Source organism: Taudactylus pleione, unplaced genomic scaffold, assembly GCF_031769625.1.
Source record: "Taudactylus pleione unplaced genomic scaffold, aTauple2 ptg000055l, whole genome shotgun sequence".
Lineage (NCBI taxonomy): Eukaryota > Metazoa > Chordata > Amphibia > Anura > Myobatrachidae > Taudactylus > Taudactylus pleione.
In genome coordinates, this window is record NW_028284457.1 from 14054839 (window position 1) to 14074529 (window position 19691).

General features: G+C 46.4%; 2 protein-coding genes across 6 annotated transcripts in view; one reads left to right on the top strand and one right to left on the bottom strand.

Moving 5' to 3' along the window:
• The window catches only part of ABCG2 (ATP binding cassette subfamily G member 2 (JR blood group)), a 220922-nt gene extending 213433 nt beyond the window's left edge, over window positions 1-7489 (top strand). For all 4 annotated transcript variants that reach the window (XM_088464448.1, XM_088464450.1, XM_088464449.1 and 1 more), the window contains one exon: window positions 6627-7489. In XM_088464448.1, the coding sequence (XP_088320574.1) occupies window positions 6627-6774 (148 nt within the window). In that variant the 3' untranslated portion in view covers window positions 6775-7489. The remainder of the gene's footprint in view (window positions 1-6626) is intronic.
• An 891-nt stretch (window positions 7490-8380) lies between these two features.
• Window positions 8381-19691, bottom strand: part of PKD2 (polycystin 2, transient receptor potential cation channel) — a 77717-nt gene continuing 66406 nt past the window's right edge. For both annotated transcript variants that reach the window (XM_088464447.1, XM_088464446.1), the window contains exons 14-15: window positions 14218-14365; window positions 8381-12000 (exon numbers count right to left, since the gene is read on the bottom strand). In XM_088464447.1, coding sequence (XP_088320573.1) covers window positions 11761-12000; window positions 14218-14365 — 388 coding nt within the window. In that variant the 3' untranslated portion in view covers window positions 8381-11760. The remainder of the gene's footprint in view (window positions 12001-14217; window positions 14366-19691) is intronic.

The window sequence follows — 19691 nt, forward strand, 5'->3', positions numbered from 1 at the left end:
GCAGTTGAAGCTTTAGCTGCTCCCAGGATGCACTTGGGTCCATCCTCCTCTATACCCCCCGCCCCCGAGCCACAGCACCTCAGTTGGTAAGCAGCTAAGACCGGAGGAGGAGAATAAACAGAGAGAAGGAAGACTGCAACACACAAGAAACCATACTCACAGAAATGGGAGACGGAAAAACCGGTGACCAGCCACACAGCCCATTTGAAGCCAGGTGCGTCAGGGCAGGCGCCCTGTGGACCCTATGGACTTCGTAGAAACAGAGATAACAAAGGTAAGTTCTTACCATATCTCATATTTTTCCTTCTGTCATGTTATACTGTGTACATAGATAGAGATTTCATATCAAAGAATAGATTGAGTCCAGCATGTACTGTGTATATATACAAATATAAAGTTGAAAAGGGCAAAGACTTGTTAATTGTAGAGTGTATCATAATTGTTTTGCCGATCAGTGTTCTTAGTGCTCAGAGTGTGCACCTGCATTGTCTATTTAATCACCCTGCAGCCTGGTAAGACGAGTTGATCGGATGGAACACTCAATTGGAAGCATTGTGTCCAAAATTGATGCAGTGATTGTTAAACTGGAAGCCATGGACTTCCTAACCGAAGCAGTCCGGTCCACATAGATTCTGAGCGCCCGGACTACATCTAAGGAAGCCTCACCAGCTGAAAGATCAGGTGACTGAAAAGCTGGCACAACTAGTTCCTGATTAATGTGGAATTTTGAGACCACTTTGGGCAAAAACTCAGGACGAGTGCGGAGCACCGCTCTGTCCTGGTGAAAAATCAGAAAAGGAGGGCGACAGGAAAGCGCCCCCAACTCAGACATCCTCCTGGCAGAAGCAATCGCCAGGAGAAAAACAGTCTTAAACGTCAGCCACTTGAGTTCCACCGACTCAAGCGGCTCAAAAGGAGGACCCTGAAAGACCCGTAGCACCACCGCCAAGTCCCAAGGACCCACAGGAGGCACGAAGGGAGGCTGGATCCTGAGCACACCCTGGAAAAAGGTGTGAACATCTGGCAGTGTGGCAATCCGTCGTTGAAACCACACGGACAAAGCAGACACATGAACCTTCAGAGAGGCAAGGCGTAAGCCAAGGTCCAAACCCGATTGAAGGAACTCCAAGATTCTAGAAACCCGGAACACTTGAGGATCATAGTTTTTGGATTCACACCACTGAAAGTAAGTGCGCCACACCCTGTGGTAAATCCGTGCGGAAGCAGGCTTGCGTGCCCTAAGCATGGTACCAATGACCGAACTGGAGAAACCCCTAGATCTCAAGACGGCTGTCTCAAGAGCCACACCGTCAAAGACAGCCGACCTAGATCCGGGTAAAGGCAGGGCCCTTGAGACAACAGGTCCCGACGCTGAGGAAGAAGGTACGGAGCGTCGATGGAGAGGCACCTTAGATCGGAGTACCAAGGACATCTGGGCCACGCTGGAGCTACCAGCACGAGCGTGCCGCCGTCCTGCTTGAATTTCCGCAGAACCCGAGGAAGTAGGGATATCGGAGGAAACAGATATGCCAGGTGAAACGTCCATTTCACTGACAGTGCGTCTACCAAACAGGTGCCTGCGTCTCTTGTCCTTGACCCGTAAACTGGCAACTTGTGATTGTGACGGGAGGCTATCAAGTCCAGCTCCGGCAGCCCCCACCTGTCCACGAGTAGCTGAAACACCTCTGGGTGAAGCGACCATTCCCCCGGGATGCACGTTGTGACGGCTGAGGAAGTCCGCCTCCCAATTGAGGACTCCGGGAATGAAGACTGCCGAGATCGCTGGAATGTGACACTCCGCCCAAGCAAGGATGTGAGACACCTCCGACATCGCTGGCCGACTGCGAGTTCCTGCTTGGTGGTTGATATATGCCACCGTGGTGGCGTTGTCGGACTGCACCTGAACCGCCCTTCCGTGAAGAGCGGGACCGGACGACTGCAGGGCCCTGTATACTGCCCGCAGTTTCAGAATGTTGATGGGAAGAAGTGCTTCTTCCGCAGACCAATGACCCTGAAGCTACAACGAGTCGGTCACTGCCCCCCAACCCAGGAGACTAGCATCCGTCGTGAGCAGGACCCAGTCCGGGATCCAAAAGGGGCGCCCGTCGACCAGATGAGCTGTCTGAAGCCACCAAGCCAAAGACTGCCGAACCTCCGGGGACAACACCAGCATCTGAGAGCGGATCCGGTGAGGTAACCCGTTCCATTCCGATAGAATCAGCCCCTGCAGGGGCCGGGAATGGAACTGGGAAAATTCCACCATGTCGAATGTCGACACCATGGAGCCCAGAACTCTCATAGCCGAATGGACCGACAGGCGGCAACTGCTCAGGCAACTGTGTATCCGCAGCTGTAGGGAGGAGACCTCCGGGGTCAGGAAAATCCTTTGCTGACAAGAATCCAGCAGGGCTCCCAAATGAACCATCCGCTGAGATGGAATCAGGGAGGACTTTTTCCAATTTATCAGCCACCCGTGCGCTTGCAGGCAAGCGATCGTCAGGTGGAGATGCTGAAGCAGTACCTCCGGGGAGCTCGCCAGCAACAGGAGGTCGTCCAGATACGGCAGCAGCCGTACATTCTGGTTCCGAAGATGTGCGACCATGACTGCCATAATCTTTGTGAATACCCTCGGTGCCGTGGAGAGGCCAAAGGGTAGCGCCCGGAACTGATAGTGGTGTTGAAGGATAGCGAACCTCAGATACCGCTGGTGCGAAGGTGCTAGCGGAACATGGAGGTAGGCGTCCTGGATATCCAGGGACACCATGTAATCCCCAGGCTCCATCGCCAGAATGATGGAACGTAACATTTCCATCCTGAACTTGGGAACCCTGAGGAATTTGTTCAGAGACTTCAAGTTGAGGATAGGGCGATGAGAACCATTGCACCAGAAACAGAGAAGAATAGTACCCCGTCCCTCGTTGTAATTGAGGAACGGGAACAATTACCCCTGCTTTCAGCAAGGACTCTATAGCTTCTTGAATCTGTAAAGTCTTGGTCTTGTCCTGAGAAGGACTCGTGCAGAAATACTGGTGGGGCGGTCTGTGCCGAAAAGACAGGGCGTACCCCTGGGAGACCACTTCTCGAACCCAGGCATCCATGGTGGTATTGTGCCAGCACTGGGCAAATAGAAGAAGTCGGCCTCCCACTCTGGGGTCCCCCAGAGGGAGGCCCGTCCCATCAGGCAGAAGGTTTATCTTCCTGTTTGGAAGAAGGGTGCCTGGCACTCCAGGCCTGCGTCTTGGGCTTAGAAGCGGCCTTGGTCGCCGACTGCCTCGGGAAGGACTGACCTTTGGCCTTGCCCTGAACCCGAAAGGACCGAAAGGCAGAGCTCCGTACCTTGGTAGGTGCAGAAGCCGAAGGGAGGAGGGCAGATTTAGATTTAGCCAGAGTATCCACTATTTTGTCCAAGTCCGGACCAAATAGCAGTTCTCCATTGAAAGGCAAGGCCTCCAGGCCCTTCTTTGAATCAGAGTCCGCTCTCCAGGACCTCAGCCATAAGTAAGGATCGGCGGGCAGACACCTCTGCAGCCGATACCCGAGAAGTCAGCAGACTAGTATCCAAAGAGGCTTCTCCGATGTAGGAAGCAGCGTCCCTCATCTGTCCCAACAACGCCCTCTGGACATCCGGAGCGTCGTCCGGAGAGGTATCCTCCAAGGCGTTGGCCACCCAGGAGATGGCCATGGACGGTCGGGCCACTGCACCTGAGAGGGAGTAAATAGACTTCAAGCAAGTCTCCACTTTCCTGTCCGTGGGATCCTTCAGCGAGGATATAGACGGCAATGGCAAAGTAGTGCTCCGTATTAAACGGGTGACGTGGGAATCCACCGCCGGTGGAGTTTCCCATTTCCTACAATGTGCCTCAGGAAAGGGGTAATTAGAAGCCAACCGCTTCTGAGGTAGGAATCTCTTACTGGGCGCCTGCCAAGCCACCGCCATATGATCCGTCAACTGATCAGACAGGGGAAACACCGCAGAAGCCACCTTAGTTTTTTTAAAACTAGGATACTTCGACTTAGGAGCTGGGGCCTCAACCTCTATCAAGAGAATGGCACGCACCGCCCTAACCATTGCTCGCACATTAATGGATGATTTGGTATCCACTTCCTGGATCGATGTGTCCGAGTCCGTGTCGTCATGCACCTCCCCATCATCTGAGGACCCCTCCGAGTCAGATACTTGTGCCGCCTGCGCCATTAGTGGGCGTTTTGATGCCCTGGAAGGCATGTCAGTCTGCAACATAGACTGAAAAGCCGAAGACGCGGCCGCCAAATTTTGTACGGAGCTGGAGAGCACATCCACCCAGGGTGGAGGAGCCGCAGAGGGGCCTGGAAAGGCACCACAGACTGCTGCGTCACCGGGGAAGCCTGTACATACATAGGCAACCCCGCATAAGGACCAACAGACTGAGACCCTGGGGGGCTGCGCAATAAGTGCGGAACACCCGGGGAATGGGGGACGGCCGGCTGGGACAACGCCCTAGCAGGAACCGCAGTCGGTACCGACAGACGGTCTGCAATAGACGCCAGCACCTGAGAAAACATCGCCCATGGTGGCTCCTGCGCTATAGGAGGTTGTGAGGGGCCAGGAATCACCTGGCACCGTCTACACAGGCCATCCAGTGACAAAACCTCCTTATCCACTCCTGCAGAACAGCATCCACAGGAGACCAACACCGGAGCCACGGAGTGCTCAATCTCCTCGTCCGACATGACAAAATATATTATACAAATAAATATATCTGGCAACAGAGCCGAATCAAGCGCACTCACCAGTGTGCTGAACAACAGCCCACAATATGGTACTGTGTAGCACACAACTGTATGTGACGGACCTCACAAATACGTGATTTATATAGGTGAGGTCTGTAGAAACGCCCCCCCCCACACACCTGTAGGGCTTGTAGGAGAAGTAAAGGGATAGGTATAAGCTGACAGTAAGTAGAAATAAGCACAGACAGGCAACACTAGCAAAAGTCACATACCATGCAGAGAAGTATACTCACTGCACCTTTCCACTACAATCAACCTGCCCAGATTCAGTGTCTGGGAGTGCTATAGTGCTGTGTACGCTGTCCTTGATCAGGGGAGAGGTACACAGGGGGACCGGTCCGCGTGCTCCCTGAGAGTATCTGCGCTGCCACAAGAAAATGGCCCCCAGAGACCTCAGAGGAGGAGTGGCCGAGTAATCTGCAGCTCAGCGACGCCAGACTATAAGCTGAAAGGCGCTCTGAGCTGAGGGGAGGAGCCGCTATACAGGGAAGGGGAAGGAGAGCGGCAGCGTGGGCGTCTGTATAGACAGCCCTTCGCTGCCGCTACAGAGCCGTTATAAGAAAAAAACCTAACAGGCTCTTTTTTTTTTTTTGAATAAATGAAAAAGCTTTTGGGGGCTGCTCCTGCAGCCCCCCTGCGCAGGGTGACCCGACTCCAGCCGGGCACCAACTAAAACTGAGGTGCTGTGGCTCGGGGTATAGAGGAGGATGGGCCCAAGTGCATCCTGGGAGCAGCTAAAGCTTTAACTGCATGGTGCCCGTGGATCCAGATCCAGCTATACCCCAAGGTCAACCCTGTGGTCCCCCTATGGACTCGGAAGTAGAAAAAACACGTACCTAATAGAATAGCAAAAAACATGCACCTGCAGGAAAAACCTTGCAGGTGTGGGTTTTTTGCTATTCTCGCACGCTATTGAATATGCCCCTATGTATTTTGATATACTTTTATTATTTATATACCTTAATGTTTATGATCTAACTCTTTATTACAAGGTGTCTGTATATCAGTAATTTGAACTGAAATAAGCAGCCTGTAGTCAAGAAAGATGAGCGTGTAGAAGTGATGATAGGTTACAAAAGTACTTTTGTAGCATTTTCATGTTGGTGAATAAATAATTCTCATAACATTTTTGTGTTTGTTTTGATGGTGGCAAATGTGCACCAGCTTTTGGCAATAGTACACAACAAAGGCAGCAACCCCAATTTTAATTTGGCATTCTGGTAAAAAGCACTGAGGTCTTGGCTTTAATTTCCGTCAAGTTTGCATACTGTACCTCTGCTTGCGTGGGTTTCCTCCAACAATCCAAAAATATACAGTACTAGCAGGGTTAATTGGCTTCTGACAAAAAAATAACACTAGTGTATATGTATGTGTACGGATGCAGTCTGGATCCTGGCTCCAGGAACCACTGACATCCTGACAGTAAGGGTTAGGCACTAGGGGGAGGGGTTAGGGCTAGGCTGCGGATGGGGAAATTGGGGTTAGAGCCTAGCCGCGGGGGAGGAGGTTGGGATTAGAGTTGGGACGCAGGGGAGGAAGTGAGGTTTAGGATGGGGAGGGGGTGGAGTACTTACTTACAGGTGTCGATATTTCAAACCAGCCAGGATTTTGAGCGCTGGGATCCCGTATCCAACCTGTGTGTACATGTAGGGAATATAGACTGGTGAAGTTTACAGAGTATGGGCTGATATGAATGGCCTAGTATTCTCTGTAAAGCACTGTTGAATATGTGTGAGCTATGTAAATAACTTAATGCTTGACAAGACTCTTTCACCTTCATGATGCTGCACATCAGCCTGATCTGTCTGTAATCAATATTAACCACCTTTAACTTTTTCTCCCATTGCTCTTTAAAGGACTACTGGTGAAAGTTATTTACATAATCAAGGAATTGAGCTTGGTGGCTGGGGCTTGTGGCAGAACCATTTGGCGTTGGCTATAATGACCCTTATATTCCTCACGATCGCATACTTGAAGCTATATTTTATGAAGAAGCTCACATAAACGATGACTTGCAGACAGCACTTCAACATCCACTGCTTATAAAATGTTTATATGTACATATGTTCAATAAACTGAATCACTAAGTGATCCTTCAATTCGTATGGCTGATGAACATTTAAGTTTAATGAACATTGCAGCCAATAGATTACCATTCATAGCCTGCTGAAGACGCACTACCGATTGTTTGTTATAATGCAAATTAGTGTGCCAAGTATAGTTTGGATGTAAGCTCATTGACAAATTGCTAATACAAAAATTCCTTTCAAGTTACACATTGAAGAGTTGTGACCCTTATGACAAGATGGTTTACATGTTAGTCACAGAGCACTGCTTTGCCTTGGATACGTGTGTAATGTATGTTCCCGATTCCGGGCTGTTATGTGTGCAGAAATGAATCAACGTACCTTAGTTCCATTTCATGTTATAAGTATTACTTTAAAGTAATGTAAACTGTACTTCTGAATTATTTATGACTAAAGTTTATAATATAGTTTTAATTTTAGCAACTGTTTCTAACTTTTATATGTTTTGTCTAAGCCAACTAAAATTTCGTTTTGTAACAACTGTAGTTAAACAAGATGTATGCTGTGCAGTATTTGCAGGGACAAAAATGTGCAGCATTTGTGACACTTCTAACACACGACAACCTAAAAATGTAAAAAAAAAACCCAAATAACTACAGCGTTCATCTCAAAAATAAGTCAATGTTTGTAAACTGGTTTTATGGCTTCTTTGATGAACACAAGTGATGTAACACGTGTGCTTGTGTATAGGGTACAAACAGGCTCAACAGTCTAGTTTGATTTGACCCAAGCTGAAATCTGAATTATTGGCCTCTGTGCTTGGGCCAAGTGGCAGAGTCAAATTGTGTGCAGCTAGCTTAAGGTCTGTACACACTGCAAAGGTATATCTGCAGATTGAGTGATCTGCAGATCTATCTGTAGATGAGGGTCGTTCATACACACTGAACGACTATCATCTTGCAGGCAGCCGCGCATCCGCCCCCCCCTCCCTGCTGCTGCATGTGTACGGGCGATCAGATGATCACCCATACATAGTTACCGATGGATAGATATCTGCAGATATATCGCGTCGGCTGTGCTGCACAGCTGATGGACAGCTATGTCTGTGAACGACGTTGTTCAGACATATCGCTGGTACACACTGGCCGACGGGCACCAGATATATTGGCCGATCAATTGATCGGCCAAAATAAATCTGTTAGTGTGTACCCAGCTTAAGAGTTATGTTTAAAGGGAAGCACATGTACAGACTTGTTAAGCATATTTAGATTTCCTTTTTCATTCAGGAAATATTTGCTGTGGTCAATTTTTATGGTACATTCAGAATTGAGCAATACTGAGAGATTGTTGGTGCAGTTTAAAATGATGTAGGAAGAGGATTTATCAAAGCATGGAGAGAGATGAAAGTATCAACCAATAAGATCCTAAATGTTCTTTTTGAAACACAGCCTTTGATAAATGTCCCCCAATATCTTGTTTACAGCACATTGGTTATAAGGAAACACTTACTGTAAGTGGGCAGCTTGATTTTAGAAATGTAGAGCTTCACTTCTAGGCACTGACAATAACACATGAGTCACAAATTTCCAAAAAGATACAAAATCTTTTATTTGAAAGTGCGTAGTGTAACATATACTGTACCTATAGGTTCTACATCATTCTATGTAACTAGGACTTACACTATACAACTTGCAGGTCTGTGGTACTGGTTAAACAAATATTTAGATGTGCTTCATCAAATCAATTAACCTATGCAGCAGTTTCCATAGAAGGAAATTGTTTCGGCTGGGTACACACCTGTACAATCTTTGGGACGTTCTTTTGATTTCTGACCTGTTCATATGACATCACGAGTGAACGCACCTTCGATCATGTTTGTCAGGTGAATACAGACTGCATCGAAAGATCGTGTCTTATGTGCGGTTTCATTTTTATTTGATTCAATGGTGCCATATCGGACCAAAAGTGTGTACACACCTTCGACCGTTCTTGCGATGCTCCTCCAGCCCAATTTGGTAACTCTGTTTAGATCTGCTATGTGTAGCCTGCAATTGGTAATGTGCATACGGTAGTACAATCATTACGTTCGATATGTTGATTGGACAAAGATTGCAGGTAAGATTGTACAGATGTGTGTGCACGTATCAGCACTGTGGTCAGGACTTCTGAATAGGAGTGAAATAGATCGTCACAGCACATTGAAAATGCGATTGTATAGGTGTGTATCCAGCTTTAAGGCACACATCCACTAGATGTTTAAATTGAACGATTACTATATCGTTCGATAATAGTTTGAAAATGATTGGTCATTTAAACATCTATCGTCGTACAACCTGACTATATTGTCAGGTTCAGCATTTTTGCAGATGATTGATGTGCCTTCCCTGAACGACTGCTTGTTCAGTGTAGGCACATCACAGACAGACAGACAGACTGCACGATTACAATGTCGTAATCATGCAGTCTTTTGCCTGACGTCTAGTGGATGTGTGCATTTACTGTTGTAGTCTCTGGCAAATTTAAACAATCAGCATTACCAGCAGCCCCCTTCATCTACCCTAAAACTAGCACAACGCATAGTGATCTTGGAAGATACAGATGACCTAAAACATTGCGTGATGCAGAAAATAATTAATCTCTGTTTAATATTGCTAGTTCTCACAGGCTAGCACAATTTTAAAACTTACACGGATATCCATGAAACTTTAAGCACTTCAAGATGAAGTTTGTTCACAATATAAAACCGTAACAACATGTTACAGACATATTTACAACTTGAATTTATCCCGTCAAAATTTTGTGGACAACAATAAATGAGCTAAACAAGTTTTGCACCTAATTATGCATACTGTTCACGTATATTAATGTGTGGACTTTTTCAAGAAAACTTGGTTATTTTAAAATGTATTTTAAATTCATCTCAAGAACAATTGTTTAGCTCCATTTAATAAGGTTTGCTTGCTGTGACAGAGCTTCTAAAGAGAATTTTTCTGTAGGGATCATCATAACTGTTGATGGTTTTAAACCATCGGAGCAAACAATAAGGCAACAATGGTCACCAGCAGACCGTGACCACCTTCGACCTCCTGCAGCTGATATTAACCATTGGTGAACAGACATCAATGGTAAAACTATTTACCAACAGTGTCAGACCATCGATGGTTGACATCCGTTCATCAGACAATCCCTCTCCAGCGATACTTTAATAGCCCATAGGCTACAATGGCATTAACAAGCAGAGCCAAGCTAACAAAGCTTGGTTAGTAGAGCCGGGTCACAGTCCCCCCTGGCAAAAAAAAAGTCTGCTTTTTGAAGTATTAATTTGCATAACGGAGATGTTATCTGATATCTCTTGGATTCAGGCTTTGTTAAAATTGAATAGAATATTTGCTTAATTCATGCAAGTTAATAAAAAGGCCCCTAGATGTAAGTGGTAAGGTACTGATGTCATGTGAGGAAGGTAGAATTTATAGGGTATGAGTAAAGCCATGACAACAATGGTCTATTGATGCCACCTATGGATACCTTCTCAATTTTGCTCATCTCTACTAAAGACACAAACGCTATTCAATATAAAACACAGAGGTGCACTACTGGCCAATAGCCAATACTCTGAAGCAGATGGTTTATAACTTGTAAGCAGCAGAGGAGTGTAAGCAAAATGTATTTGGAACACTTCTGAGCAAATACACTGGTCATCCTAGAAGGTAACCCAGCAGATCCAGGAGTATGGCTTGATCATCACATGTGACTAAATCAGGCAGGTCATGCTGGTTTGCTGCTTGGACAACTTCAAGACTGATATCTTGATCATTATCAGACTAAATTTACTTAGTCACAATATATATCTATTAATTACTGATCAGATTTGCTTTCAGCATATAGATGCAGCATAATAGGAATAAAACAAGCTTAGTAATTGTTATACGCATATACACCTTAGACTAGGGGTAGGCAATAAGTGGCCACCCAGCTGTTGTAAAACTACACATCCCAGCATGCTCTGCCAGTTTGGCCATGCTAAAACTTCCAGGGCATGCTGGGATGTGTAGTTCAACAGCAGCTGGAGGGCCGCTTATTGCCCACCCCTGTCCTATACTATGCTCTGTCACTGTCCAAGCAAAGGGTATAGTGAAATAAAATGTTAGTTTGGCATGATTTCAACAAAAGGCAGATTGTATTCTGATTATACTAGCAGTAATGTCACATATCTGTAGATCATATGATATGGAATATGCCTCCACTACAGAGAGCTCTAGTGCAATGGTCACATCAGCATAGTGTGCAAAGAGCAGAGTGGAACAATCCAGCCCTGCCCATTTTTGTGTTTGGATATATCATTATTCATTTTATGTATAACCTTGGTATGTGTTGTAATATTCTCTAAAATGCATAGTTAACAAGTGGCATCTTGGAGCTCTGATGCTGCTTATCTGTGATTTAAATCAATATGTTCTTTAGTCAGGTTTTAAAACAAGTTCAACATTGTATATGCCCATTTACAAGGCACGAAAATAAAAAGCAATGATCTCTGTAAAACTTGCATGAAAATATATATATATGGTGGCACATAAGGTATCTTTGAAATACACTTTCAGCTATGTGATAATATTTTACTGTTACTCACAGATGCTTGTAATTCTGCCTATGGTACATTGCCTAACGGTGTCACTGCTCACTATGAGGAAAGCTTGGTGTCTGCTCCCTGTATGCTGGATAAACCGACAGTAAAACATGCATTCAGCGTCTGTCCAAGGTTTGGAGGACAACCAGTGAGTACTTACAATGCAGTCCTCATACTGATCAATGGATCATTATGAGGTCCACTTGGACTGTTCAGCAATGCAAATGGAAATGCACCCCAGACAAATATTAAAAGCACCAGTGAGTATAAGCCTGTACATTATGAAGCATAGGGTGACCTATGGCTGTGCCAGGTTTGTGAACAGTTGAAAGCATGTAATTAAATCTGGCTATTTGCAACATTGGCAGTCACTCCTGCCCCATCAATGCCCTCTGCAGACTGGGAAGATGGAGGGCGCGAGTTTCTGGAGCGTGGCTGACCATTGGTTCCACTAGGGGTCCCCAAGCGATTACTCATTTGGGAGGCGGTATCATCGGATTCCCATCGCTCTAACTCTTCTCTCACCAGCCGCTCCATTTGTTCTCTGTGCACTTCATTGTCCCGGCCAAGTCTTTCATCCTAAATACCAAAATGTACAACGGAAATTTACTACTTTATACTTAACATTACATAATGCGCCAAAAGGGTCTGTCCCTTACATGCGCTGTGAGAACCTGACTCACCACACGTGCCCCCCACTCAAAGTTCTTATTGCCCCCAGACCTGCTACTTTTGCTGTAATAGTCCCAGCCTTGCCACCTTTCCCCCGGCCTCCCACACACCCACCTTTTCATACTCTGAAATGAAATTCTTCACTTGTTAAAAGCAGCCGGACAGACCAGCAAGCTGTTTCCTGATGTTGGTATGCTCATGTAACGTTGTTATGTGCATGACCATTGGCAGTTAAACACAATTGTACTGCATTGTTAACACAACACACTTGAAGCGAAGAGAGACAAGCAGAGAGATTCACAGGGCCTGAGTCAGTAAGGATTGCTAATGTGATTTCGCATGGAACGCAGCTGCACAAATATGTTAATGCCTGCCAAAGCACATCTGGCATAAAGACTCTCTTTGCTGCCTTCTCGCATGCGTACCACGTCGTTTACTTGTATAAACATCGGTACCATCGAGGCACAGTGTCTGACCTGCCGCAGACACAGCAAGTGTCTTTGCATGCAGGGAGCTCTTAAGCTGCATATGGAACCGCTAATTTATGCAACCCCATGCAACGGAGTTCAAACGGACGAGCACGCCCTGCGTTTTTCCGACCACTTCCTCATCACCACCCCCAAATACATCCTGTCACTCACTCTGCAATGGTTTGCGTATAAGCCGCAGTGCGCGTGCAATGACTAATTAGCTCGATCTGCGTACGCAGTTGCATTTGCAAATGCTACTGAATCAGGCCCACATTGAATAAAATTCAAGGTACAAAAAACACCACATTGGGGGTAGTAGTATAACAAAAAACCATGGTATAACAGCAAAAAGTACATACTGGACAGGGAAAAAATGTCTTAGCAGCTGAGTGAAACTTACAGAGAAAAATTTAAAAAACATTCAACTAAAAAGTACTTTTAATAAAATAGACAGGAATACACATCTAAAAAAAAAGAAGATGCAGGAGTAACACACAAGAGGTACCATATAAAAGAGAGAAAAATAAGTTGGCAACTAATAGGTCCAAAATATAAGTTTTTGATATATACTTTGTGGATTTTCTAAATGCTCGGGGTAAAAAAGGTTTTAACTTTATAACAATGAAAAAAAACAGAGTGCTAATTTTATTCATTGTTCCAATCCGTCAGTTTTTGGATGTAAATGTATTACATACCATTATTACATACAAAATGCTTTGGGGAGCCACTGTGTTAGATATAATGACATGGAAAAGCAGAAATCTGACTTTTTTTTTGTTTTTTTGCTAAGGTCCCTCCTAAGTGCTACCAATGGCATTAGAGGGTATTGTGAGACGTCGTAATTAATAAGTAAATACACAGATAAGTAAACCAAGTAGCGGTCTCTATAAAGGTGACTAAATATACAGATAAATAAACCAAGCAGTGGTCTCTATAAAGGAGACTGCCTCACTGTAAAACATATAAAAAAAAAAAAAAAAACAAGAAACTTCGCTGGACAATAGCATTTCTAAAAGTGAATATTAAGGAGTCAGGTAATGTATTATTACATATTGTTGTTTTATTACAACAACATAGTAATTTCAAAAGGAAAAAAATAGTATATAAACACAAATATAAAAACAATACATAACTAAGGCACATACACACTGGACAATTTATATGAACGATAACAATATTGTTCATATCCCCAGTCGTCTACATGCAGCTCAATATTGGGATATCGTTAACGATGACATGCTACCGAATGTATTCCTTAGGAGTGTCCTTCAAATAGATGTTCTGCACCCCAAGAACAGGCTTCAAAATTCCTACTGTGGCCAGCAAAGTCTTCTTATTCCTCCCTTGAGGTACAGTAAGTCCACAATACTGATTTGCATTCACACAGCACTGACGAAGAAACATGCTGAATTTAGAAGCACAGGGCATTCAACACAGCTATCTTATTGCTACTACAGCCATGTCATCTTAGGTACTGGAGAAGGCCCTTCTATTGCCACAGTGCCGTGTGGTACCCAACTTCTTAATATTCACTTTTAGAACTTTTGCTATTTGGAGGTTGTTGTCTTCAATTATTCAGATGTAGAATGTGCAGCAAGCAAAATTCAGTAAGTCAGTAAAAAATAAATAATGAAATCATTAAATGAAAATATACCTCAGTGACTCCATCCAAAAGTCTTGCCAGAACTTCTCGGCGCTTCATTTTTGCCCGCTCCATGGCTTCCAGTTTAACAATCACTGCATCAATTTTGGACACAATGCTTCCAATTGAGTGTTCCATCCGATCAACTCGTCTTACCAGGCTGCAGGGTGATTAAATAGACAATGCAGGTGCACACTCTGAGCACTAAGAACACTGATCGGCAAAACAATTATGATACACTCTACAATTAACAAGTCTTTGCCCTTTTCAACTTTATATTTGTATATATACAGTACATGCTGGACTCAATCTATTCTTTGATATGAAATCTCTATCTATGTACACAGTATAACATGACAGAAGGAAAAATATGAGATATGGTAAGAACTTACCCTTGTTATCTCTATTTCTACGAAGTCCATAGGGTTCCACAGGATACCTTGGGGTATAGGCGATGGCGGCAGACATCCAAGCGCCACAGAGTTAAATTTTCAGCCTCCCAGGATGCACTGGGGTCCCTCTCCTATACCCCGCCCCCGAGCCTCAGGCCACTCAGTTTCGTAACAAGCCATAGGCCGGAGCAGGAGCAAAAAAGAGAGAGAAGAAAGTCTGGAACACACAAGAATCACATTCTCACCAGAAGGAGACGGAGAAACCGGTGACCAGATCAAAGCCCATCTGCAGTACAGGTGCGACAGGGCGGGAGTCCTGTGGAACCCTATGGACTTCGTAGAAATAGAGATAACAAGGGTAAGTTCTTACTATATCTCATATTTTCTACTTCAGGGTCCATAGGGTATCCACAGGATACCTTGGGGATGTCCCAAAGCAGTATCCTTTAAGGGAGGGGACGCTCCTGTGCTGTAAGGAGAATCCGCCGCCCGAAGGAAGCATCCTGAGAGGCGAAGGTATCAAAAACATAATACCTTACAAAAATATGGACAGATGACCACGTGGCTGCCAATCACCGCTGAAGCGCCACGTCGAGCTGCCCACGAAGGACCCACAGACCTAGTGGAAGAGCTTTAAAAGAGGATGGAACAGGAAGACCTGTGAATCCATCCTGCCAAAGTTAGCGCAGTGGCAGGCCAACCCATTTTATGGAAACCAGAAAGGACAAAACCGAGAGTCTGATTTCTTAAATGGACTGGTACGGTCAACTTAAATTCTTAGAGCCCGTACCACATCCAAAGAGGCCTCACCAGCAGAAAGGACTGGGGAAGTAAAGGCCGGTACTATAATTTCCTCATTGATGTGGAAACTAGACACCACCGTAGGTACAAAACCAGGGCAAGTGCGAAGCACTGCCCTGTTCCTAGGAAAGATGAGAAAGAGGGAGGTCTACATGACAGAGCCCCCCATTCTGAGATCCTACCAGCCAAATCAATGGCCAGAAGGAATACATTCCTAGCCATAAGCCATTTGAAGTCCACTGAGCCCAGTGGATCAAATGGCGGTCCTCAGAGAGCCCTAAAGACCACAGCCAAATCCCAAGGAGCCACAGGAGGAACAAAGGGATGCTGAATATAATGTATACCCTGCACAAAGGTGCGGACATCAGGAAGAGTAGCAATCCTACGATGAAACCAACAGGGCAGAAACCTGCACCTTCAGGTAAGCAAGGCGAAGACCGTTATCTAAGCCCACCTGTAGGAAAGCCAACATTCTGGATATCCGGAATACCCGAGGAGCAGAGCCTGTAGGGCGACACAACTGAAAGAAAGTATGCCATACCTGATGGTAAATTCTTGCAGATAAAATCTTCCGAGCTCTTAGCATGGACATAGGCCCTGTTAACTATAGAGCTGGAAAAACTCCTAGACCTTAAGAGGGCAGTCTCCACCGCCACACCGGCAAGGACAGACAACCCATGTCTGGGTATCAGCCAGGATCCTGAGACAACAGGTCTGGTCGTAGAGGTAACAGCTTCGGAGTGTTAACTGAAACACTCCAAAGATCTGAGTAATAGTGCCGTCTGGCCCACGCACGAGCTATCAGCAGGAGCGCGCCTCCTTCTTGCTAGTACTGGAGGAAGGGATAACGGAGGGACGAGGTACACAACTTAGAAGGTCCACTGGACCAACATACGTCTACCATAAGAGTCTCATCTCTGAAAGGCTCCACTTGTTCACCAGAAGATTGAACACCTCCTGATGAAGAGGACATTTCTCTGAATCTGAGGATTTCTGAATGAACACTGCCGATGACGGCAGGGATATAGCCTTCCACCCAATCCAGAATTCGAGACACCACTGTTAGTGTCGCCCGACTTCGGGAACCACCTAGGTGGTTTACATAAGCCATCATGATGGCGTTGTCAGACCGTACCTGCACGGTATTTCCGTGGAGGACCTGTCCTGCATTCTGGAGAACCGTGAATACTGCTCAGAGTTCTCAGATGTTTATGGAAAGCGCAAAAACTACTGGAGTCCACCTGCCCTGGAACAAGTGTGGACCCGTCACTGCTTCCCAGCCACGGATACTGGCGTCCGTTGTCAGAAGGACCCGGTGCGCAATCCCAAAGGGGGTGCCCCTTGTTTAGGTAAGCTTTCCGCAGCCACCAGGCCAGAGAGAGACAAACCTTCGGGGAAAGCACTATTGACTTTATCCTATGGGGCAACCCATCCCATCCGGAGAGGATCAATTTTTCTAGAGTGACACTGGGTACTCTCCACCATGTCGAACAGCGACACCCTGGAACCCAGGAACCACATTGCCGAGTGAATAGACACTCAGCGACTCTGCAGGCAACTGCGTACCTTTGCCTGTAATGCAGAGATCTATTCCTCAATCACAAAGATCCTCAGATGTTGGGATATGGAGCATCCTCTGAAGAATTAGAGAGGACCATTTCCAGTGTATCAGTCAGCCCTAACGTAGCAACACAGATATTGTCCGTTGCAGATGGCACTGAAGTATCTCTGGAGACTCTGGTAACACCAGGAGGTCGCCCGGATTGGGTAACAAGCGGACCCCCTGCATCTGCAGGTGGGCTGCCATAACTGCCATGACCCTGGTAAAACTGGAAATGCTTATCGACCACTGCAAACCTGAGGAAAAACACTGGTGTTCGAAGAAAATAGGGACATTCAGGTAGTCACCCTGAATATATCCAACGACACCACAAAATTCCCAGGCTCCATTGAATGATGGAATGCAGGGTCCCCCTCCTGAACCAAGGAACCCTTAAGAATTTGTTGAAGGATTCGAGGTTGAGGATGTCCAGGTAAGACCCATTGGGTTTCCGTACCAGAAAGAGGATGGAGTAATACCTCGTTCCCCTTTGGGGCAACGTAATAGGTACTATAACTCCTGCCTGTAGCATAGAGTGTAACACCCTCAAAAATTACAGGGCCTTGTCTTGAATTGACAGAAGACCTGTAATGAAAAACCGTCTGAGAGGCTTTTAGCGGGAGGAGAGGACATACATTCAAGAAAATACTTCTCTTACCCCAGTGTCCGTGGAGGTCAGACACCAGCACTGGGCGAACTGGAGAAGCCGGCCTCCAACTCTGGGGTCCCCCGAGAGGAGGCCCGTCCCGTGAGGCTGAAGGCTTATAGTCCAATTTGGGAGTAGGACGTCTTGTAATCCAAGCCTGTTCTTATGGCTGAGCAGATTTCCTGGCTACTGACTGTCTTGGAAAGCTATATTTTAGACTTACCCTGGCCTCACAGGGCCGAAAAGACAAAACCCCAGACCCCGATGGGACTGTAGCCGATGGCAGACAGGCAGACGTAGCTGCTGCCTGCGGGGCGACAATTGTGTCCAGATTAGGGCCAAACAGGACCTGTCCCGTAAAAGGCAAAGCATTCCAAATGGAATCTGCGTCCGCTTCCCAAGAGCGCAACCACAGGGAGCGGCGAGCCGCTACTGCTGCCAAGCCGCTACTGCTGCCAAGGAGATTCTGGAAAGGAGTAGGCTATATGTAAGACTGTCTCATTATGAACGTGGCTAAGTCTCTGAGAATTTGCCACTATCCACCTGCTCTGCTGGAGAGTCAGTGTGCAGAGATCCAGTTACCTACCCAGCGCTCCATGGCTCTGGCCCCCCAGCACACGGCCATAGCTGGCCTGGAAGCCCCTCCAGCAAAGGAATAATTGGATTTTAGATATATTTGCACCTTGCAATGTGTAACCTCCTTCAAGGAGGACCTGGAGGGCATGGGCCACGTAACACTCCTCACTAGGTGTGTAACATGAGAATCTACCCGTAAAGGTAACTCCCATTCGGAAAAAATAATTATCCGCAAAGGGGTATGCAAAAGGTCAACCGTTTTTGAGGCTGGAACCGCTTACCCGGATTTTCCACGCCTCCTCTAAATGATCCACCTGACCAGATAGAGGAATTACAGTGGCAACACCCTTATCCTTAAAGAAGGCATAGTTGGATTTAGCCACGGGGGATATGTAATAACCAAAGCCGCACGGACTGCCCGTATAAGGCCAGGTATATAGACTTTAGACCCAGACTACGCCTCCTTTGCACTAAGGGGCTCGTGTCTGAAAAAGTCAATAATGTCACCGTCATCAGACATCATGTCCTTACCCGTCCGAGACCCGAAAGGCCGTTTAGAAGGCCGAAATGGTGACTCCCCCTGTAAAACGTCCATCAGGTGCTATACCATTTGGACAATAAATACACCCACACAGGCTCCTGTGAGACCTGGGGGGGCGAAAACCAGGATACACTGGGGTACCATCAACTGCCCAGGGACCCCCGCATGTGATGAGACCACCACTCGCTGCGATAACCCCTATGGGGAAACGCAGGGAGCGTTGCCCACAAGGGCTGTAAGCATCTTAGCCAGCCGAGGGCGGACCCTTTTTGTGCAGGCACAGTGACAGAAATGGGGCGTGATATATAATACAACATGCCCTCCATAAACCCTCAGCGTCTACATATCCCTCCGCTAACTGCACATGATATCAGTACATTATAGCTGGAAGAGGATATCCTCGTTCACTTTCAGACATGAGGATTGTGAACGGAGCGTATGTGATCTCCCACACAGAAAAACCACGTTTACTGTGAGGTAATAAACACCCTGCAACACCGCACCGCAAGGGCTGTAGCAGAAGAACAGGGATAGGAAAAAAGTCTGACAGTCAGAAATGAAAGTACAGGTAAACAGCGCTAGCATTTAAGTCACATACAATGCACAGATAACATCCTGCATTACAAGCACTGCTATCAACTACACAGACCAGAGCCTGGTAGGAAACAGTGCTGCATACACTGACCTTATTGAAGGAGAGGTATGCGGGGGACCCGGACCGCAATGGCACCTGTATCAGCTTCCAGCAGCGTTTGTCATTCCCAGCACATGTAGTGAGAAAATGGCCACCGAGGAGCAGAGAGGAGGCGGGCCCGGGGGAGGAGTGCTGACACAGCCCGCTCAGACCGCTGTGGAATGGCACTGTGCAGCAGGGGAGACGCCGGCTGTGAGACAGGGAAGGCGTTCTCCCCTGGCCTGCTTTTAACCCCT